Source organism: Grammomys surdaster, unplaced genomic scaffold (genome assembly GCF_004785775.1).
Source record: "Grammomys surdaster isolate TR1022 unplaced genomic scaffold, NIH_TR_1.0 358, whole genome shotgun sequence".
In the NCBI taxonomy this organism is placed as follows: Eukaryota; Metazoa; Chordata; class Mammalia; order Rodentia; family Muridae; genus Grammomys; species Grammomys surdaster.
The window spans coordinates 663848-671080 of NW_021604777.1; the positions used below are offsets into that span (position 1 = coordinate 663848).

General features: G+C 42.8%; 1 protein-coding gene across 3 annotated transcripts in view; it reads left to right on the forward strand.

The window, feature by feature from the left end:
* Positions 1 to 7233, forward strand: part of Mapk1 (mitogen-activated protein kinase 1) — a 63995-nt gene that overhangs the window by 55146 nt on the left and 1616 nt on the right. The window contains exons 7-8 of one of the 3 annotated variants that reach the window (XM_028779651.1): positions 261 to 370; positions 2524 to 3271. In XM_028779651.1, the coding sequence (XP_028635484.1) occupies positions 261 to 370; positions 2524 to 2640 (227 nt within the window). In that variant the 3' untranslated portion in view covers positions 2641 to 3271. Of the gene's footprint in view, positions 1 to 260; positions 371 to 2523; positions 3272 to 7233 lie in introns of those variants that run through there. The other 2 variants (XM_028779650.1, XM_028779652.1) reach the window with 2 other exon arrangements.

Genomic DNA, 7233 nt, shown 5'->3' on the forward strand with positions numbered 1-7233 from the left:
GAGGATGTCAGGTCCCCTGGAAGTGGAGTTACAGGCTGTTGTGAGCTGCCATGTGGGTGCTGGGAGTTGAACCCGGGTCCTGTAAAAGAATAGTCAGTGCTATTAACTGCTGAACCATCTCTCCAGCCCCATCCATGTATAGTTTTTAAAGAGAGACATACAGTAGTACCCTACTGTCTTGAGGGTCAACTCAATAGAAAATGAAACCATTTGCTAACAAGTCCTGCTTCTCACCACTGCAAAATCGTTTCTCTTTGTAGCTCTGGATTTACTGGATAAAATGTTGACATTTAACCCTCACAAGAGGATTGAAGTTGAACAGGCTCTGGCCCACCCATACCTGGAGCAGTATTATGACCCAAGTGATGAGGTAAGAGCTTATGTTCCTGGCTGTTGTGTCAGGAATGTTCAGTATCAACAGAAGCCGTAGCAATGTCCTTGTCAAGATTTTCCTAAGGAACATTATGGCATGCCCTCCTCCTCTAATTGAGGATGAGCACTGTCAAACTCAACTTGGAGTTCCTACCTATAGGCCTGTGGTGTTTGCTTCAGAAGAGTTCTTCCAGGTTAGCTGTAGCTGGTAGAGCAGTGTGCAAGGGAAGACAGTTGCACTGCTGTAAAGCATAGAAGGTGGGAGCCAGTGCCTTAAAATACCATGACCAGGGCAACTTAAAAACAAAAGTGTTTAAATTTGGAGGGTTAGAGTCCATGGCCTCATGGTAGGGGCATGGAAGCAGGCAGGCAGAGCATGGTACTAGAGTAGTAGCTGAGAACCCAAAAAAGACATAAGTCTCCTGCAGCCTCAAAGGCCTCTCCTGTGCCACACTTCCTCCAATAAGGCCACACTTTGTAATCTTTCCCAAATAGTTCACCAACTGGGAACCAAGTATTAAAGTATGAGCCAGTGGAACTCAATTTTTTTTTATACTACCACAGCTAGAAATTGTAGTGGTCCATGGCAGAAAAAGCTACTTGAACTACATACTGGCCCTGAGGAAGTGAGAGGAGGTAGGCATCCAGTGGCTCACACTGTGACTTCATGGCTTTTAACAAGTGTGCCATTCTCTGGAGACAGGACATGAGAGCTTGTGGTAAGAGTTGATGAGGTAGGTATTACATCAGAGGTCGGTGTGATAGCTCCTCAGACAGGTATGCACACACCATCCTGTGTTGTCTCCAGAGTGAGCCCAGTGCGTTCTCTGGATCCCCTGAAGGCTCCATAGGAACTTTATTCCATCAAGGATAACAAAGGAAAATGGAAAGTGAATTAAAATGTTAGGTTTCTCTAGTTGGGGACTTCGGAGAATACAAAATGAAACCTGTCCTTAAGTAGGTAGAGTATATTCAAATTTAGATGCAAAAGGAAAATGTCTTAGCTAAAAGCTGATAAAATGGAAGAATGTGGAAATCAAGATGAAGCTTTTTTCTAACTGGTGTTCCCTTTCACATCCAAGACTACCCCTCTAGCACTTATAAGGGAGCTTGCAAAATACTTACAATGTAGTCAGTTGTTGGGAACTCAAAGATTTCAGGCTCTTCTCAGCCCCTTGCACTAGGTATTTATTTCATACGATTTTGCTGTTATGCTTAGCAAGCTGAGGCAGTGTATGCTATGCATAGGGTGCTTTATATAGTCCTGTACATTCAGTGTCCTTGAAGGACAGTTGTTACCTTGCAGATGGGAATTCTGTGTATGAGGATTAAGCACCACATGAGATCTGGAGGTCTAGGTATATACTGATTGACAGCTGGTATCATTGTCCTCCTTAGGCCTGTAATATTTTTGTTGTAGGAAATTTAAGAAAAAAAAAATGGGTCCAGCAAGATGGTTCAGTGGGTAAATGCACTTTTGAAGCCTGACTGCTTGTTCATTTCCCTCTATGGTGGAATGAAAGAATGACTTCTGTGGTTTCCCTCTGTCCTCCCTGCTTTGTACTTGGCCATACATGCTCCCATATACATACACACAGAAGTATTGTTTGGAAAACATGTTGTTTTAAGAAGTCAAAATATTGAATCTAGGTCTCAGATATGCTAAGTACTCTATACTAAGGTTACACATTCAGCTCTTTTGCCGTACACAGTCTCACTAAGTTAACCAGGCTGACCTCACATTTAACAGTCCTCTGGCCTCAGCCTTCTTAGTAGTAGGGGATTATGAGTAGTCACCGGGCTTGGCTAGTTTTTATATAAACATACACCTACTTCCTATTTCTGTTACTGAGATAGTTGGTGCCTTAAAAACATTTTAAAATTATTCTGGGGTATATGATAAGTTCAGTGAAATAATTATGTGCACTCGGCTTTTCTTTCTTTGTTGTACTTGGGATAGTGCCGAGAGCCCTTATATAGAGCACACATATCCCCAGTAAACTGTGCCCCAATCCCTGGGGGTTTCGTGGTTTGTAAAACATTGCTCTTGTATAAATTTCAGACTTTAAGCCAGCATTGTGCTATAAATCAATAAATCACTCCCTTGATCGTGACAACTTGTGACTAATAAATGCTCATTTTGTCTTAAAGCCCATTGCTGAAGCCCCATTCAAGTTTGACATGGAGTTGGACGACTTGCCTAAGGAGAAGCTCAAAGAACTCATTTTTGAAGAGACTGCTAGATTCCAACCAGGATACAGATCTTAAATTGGTCAGGTATCTAGAACTTTCTACAGTTAACCCCTTAGCAAGGGACAGATGGTATAAGTTAAAACATCTCTAGGAGGTAAACAAAGGATTCCGTTTGTCCCCTTGGATTGATAGAGCAGTCATTCTAATTGCTCTATGGTGTGACATGAGGACATTAGACTTCGTCTTTCACAGACTATGAGGACATAAAGTAACATGGCAGCTCTTAGACAGACACTGGGACAGTCATATATATTGTGGGAGTGGGGTTTTATGTAAGAAAATAACTCATGGGAACGAACAGCCTTGAGGCATTTATTCCCCAGAACTTTATTTTTACTTCATATGACATTTTAAATATTGAGAAATTCTATTGTGTAACTTTGTGGCCTTGGGACTGTGTGGTTGGTTTTTTAGTTGGTTGTGGTATTAGGGATTGAATCCAAGGTCTCTTGCATGCTAAGCAAGTACTGTACCACTGAACTACACTCCTAAGATTTGAGAAGAGGGGATTAATGGGAGAAGGGATAGGGGGTAAGAGGATAACGGGTGAATATGCTCAAAATACATTATACATGTATGAAAATGTCAGTGAAACCCATTATTATGTATAATTAATATATACTAATAAAGGCATTTAAAAAATAAAGATTTGAAAGGATAGAATTTTATTCACTAAACAATGTGATATAGAAGCCATTTAGGAAAAACACTTATAGGAGAAGTAAGCCTAGGGTATCTAGGAAGACAGGGAGTAGGAAAGGGGAAAGTTATGGAGACTGTGTAGAAAACATCCAGGAGAAGAGACAGGAGGCACAGCATGAGCATGGGAAGAGAGAAAAGAGTTCAAAGCAGTTCCAAAGGGAACTAGATTTTCAAGGTGTGGCTTCATCTTTAAAAGATTCATTTGGGAATGGAGTTGGGCATGCAGTACATAATAACTCTTGTGCTTGCTGGAAGCATTAGGTGCTGGGTTCCATTGCTTTCAAAGGAAAGGGGGAGCTGCCTGTTAAACAGCTGTGTGTTCAGAGTGGCGGGCCAGTCTCTAATGCCCTGTAACTCTTCTGCACTGTTTTCTATAATCATTTAAATTAAAACTAATGATTTTGGAAAGGTTACCTACCCTTTCAGGAGTTGTGTTCCTTCCCACCTACTCTATCACTCCCGCCACAGGACCACCCCCCCCCTGGGGAAGATTCCGGCCCCCTTCCCCCACCCCCCACCCCCCCGAATATGAATGGGATTTATTGGCAGCTTTGTTCATCCTGCAGTTCCTGTTCTTTCTTTGCCAACTATTCTTGGGTAGATTCACAGTGCATTAGCACCTCTGACCTACTCTTGAATAAAACACAACCACAGATTAAGTAATCCATAATATTAGAGTCCTCCATATATGTCACCTGATGAAATAGTACAAGTGCCTGTTCTGTAGAATCTCCTGACTTACCTTCTTCCCCAACTCTCACTGTATCAGACGCCTCGGTTCTTAGTTCACACATGGAATGTGGGCAAGAGAAGCAGAGAAAAGTTTTGTCAAAGAGGTAGAGTCTACACTGACCCTCAGGATTTATGTGTACCTGGCTGAGCTTTATGAACTTAGGCAAGGATATGGTGAAAGAAGAGAGGAAAGAACTTGTGTTAGAATGTAAATAAGCAGTGAGGCAAAGCCTTTGTGGATAGAGCTGAAGCGGGTTAGGAAAGAGTTTTACAGAAGTAGCATGGAAGGAAGAGGCTGTGTCCTTGGACACTACAGCCAAACAGTGGAGATTGACCTAAGGTTGTGCTAACAGGAATCCAGTAATTTGATATAGCAGTTTACTGTTTGAAACTCAGTTATTCCATGCCTGTTTAAGCTTAGCTTTTTTTCCAGTGCTCTTTTAATGATAATAATCAACTATTGTGAAGAATTGGAAGAATTTTAAAATAGGTTCTCATCCCACCACTAGATGTCCTTAACACTTGATTACACTCATTTTCTCCTTCTATCAACGCATCTTTTCCTCTGTGGATCTATTAACCCATTTCATTTATTTCATACACTTCAAGGGCACATTTCTAGTCTATACTGGCATGCATATTTGTTTTGTTTTGTTTTGTTTGCTTTTCGAGACAGGGTTTCTCTGTGTAGCCTTGGCTGTCCTGGAACTCACACTGTAGACCAGGCTGGCCTCGAACTCAGAAATCCGCCTGTCTCTGCCTCCCAAGTGCTGAGATTAAAGGTGTGCGCCACCACTGCCCGGCTATACTGGTTTATAATTTAGTCCTTAAAAATAAAAATGTGGGGCTAGAGGGATTGCTCAGCATTCATCCCTTCCAGGGAACCTGAGTTTGATTCCCATCACCCACGTGGTGGCTCACCACCACCTGTAACTCCAGTTCCAGGGGTGCCCTCCACTCCAGGATCCACAGGCACTGCACACACTCAGTGCAGAACACCCATACACATAAAATAAATATTGGTTTTATTTTTTTAATAAGTTAATCCAGAGGAAGGTGTCACTGAAGCATTTACTAACAGGTCTTTTTGGGGTTCATTTTGCTGTTAATAACAGGCCTTCTAAATAGAGCACATGCACTTGTGGCTTAAGCAGCCCAAGACTGAAGAATCTAAAGTTTTGCTTAGAATTGTACTTCTTATCCAAAGTGACCCACAGCTTCTGGATTTAGATCTAGGGTATCATTTTCATGTGCTCACATTGCCTCTGTCTTTGCCACAGAGTTGGAAATGTGTCCATAGCATCAAGGAATGTTGTTCCTGAGCTGAGCCTATGGAGCTCAGATAAGCTCCAAGCTGAGGATAGGGATTGCTAGGAGATGCAGGGACATTAGAAGGAGGGGGAGTTCAACTGGAAGTTACACCTTCAAAGGACACTGCTGCCTATGGTCAGCTGTCAGTATGGCAGCCTGAGTGACTAGTCATAAGGGACCATGGTGCCTTATTGTGCTTTGCTTATGGAATTTTCCAATGATAATGTAAAGGGTGTTGTGTGGTTAGTACCTCATCTTCATCCAGACCCATCTCCTGAGTGAGTGCCCCACTGTGAATATGGAAATAAGGTTTTCTTCTTCATCTGCCTATTTATGAGTTTTGTCAAACAGGTGAATTAATAAGAACTTAGCCTTTGGTTTCCTGAAAGATAGAAGCATATTAGGGCCTTATTAACCTGTCAGCCTGTGTGTGCCCTTGTATGTAGCGGACCTATAGCACTCATCTTTCCTACCTTGACTTTTGTTTGTTTGATTGGTTCTTGGATTTTGGTTTATCAAGACAGTGTTTCTCTATGTAGCGCAGGCTGTCCTGGAACTTGCTCTGTAGTTCAGGCTGGCCTGAACTCTTAAACTAAAGAGATCAACCTGCCTCTGCCTCCCAAGTGCTGATATTAAAGGCATGGGCCACCAAACACCTAGCCTCCATTCTGACTCTTGAGTGGCAGGCAAAAGCCATATTCCTGAAAGTGCTTTGTTTCGTATCGGAGCAACAGCACTAGATCTTTGTGCGAGCAGCATATCAAATCAGTAAAGTTTCTAGAGAGAAGATCTTTATGGCATTTGAAGCACTTGGTCACTGCACCAACTCAACTAGATTTCCTTATTGAAACCATAGGTCACAGCAGGGTAAGATAGTACAAAATGAATAAGTACTCATGAAGTTCACCTCTTACTGTGCAGTGAGTGTTTTGTGTCAGCCTGATTTGGTGAGGAGAGATGTTACTTGTATTTTCCTATGGTGACACTGCAGTTAGCCAGCATATACAGGATGCGGGAGGCAAGGCAGGTGACTGTTTTGCTGACCACAGACAGATGGAGGCTGACTGGAGAATAAATGAAGTCCCTTGACCTGGGTGGTCCATTCCCACCATCCACCACTGGGAATCAGCTATGGCCTCCCACCTTTCAGAACCACAGTCTACTATCTTCACTGCCCACCAGGACTTAGTTTGTTCTCAATAAGAGAAAACTTGGGTGTTAACAGTGTACCACATTGTGAGCATAGGTGACTGTCCTGCCCAGTCTTCCTGAGAAAGGGAGTCTTCCTAAGAATAGAAAGAAGATGCATGCAATATTTTGAAAAGATTTTGTAAAGTCTGGTTTTTAACTGTGTGAGTGGTGTGTATCTTGGGAAGCCAGCAAGGCTATGAGTGTCGGTAAATATGTCCATGTGTCTTCCCTTAGTTACCATATGTCTTAGGGGTTGTAGTGCTGTGAAGAGATATAAGCACAGCGGCTCTATAAAGGAAAACATGTAATTGCTGGCTTACAGTTCAGAGGTTTAGTCCATTCTCATCGTGGAGGGAAGCATCGGGGCACACAGGAAGACATGGTTCTGGAGAGGTAGCTAAGAGTTCTAAATCCAGACTGGCAACAGGAAGAGACAGTGAGCCCCTGGGCCTGGCATCTGCTGAAATCTCAAAGCCCACCCCCAGTGACACACTTCCTCCAACAAGGCCACGACTACTTCAACTCCATAGCTTATAATTGTGCCCTGTGAGGACGTGGGGACCCTTTCACTCAGACCACCACACAGTACCAACTCAGAGAGAGAGAGAGAGAGAGAGAGAGAGAGAGAGAGAGAGAGAGAAAGAGAGAGAGAGAGAGAGAGAGAGAGAGAGA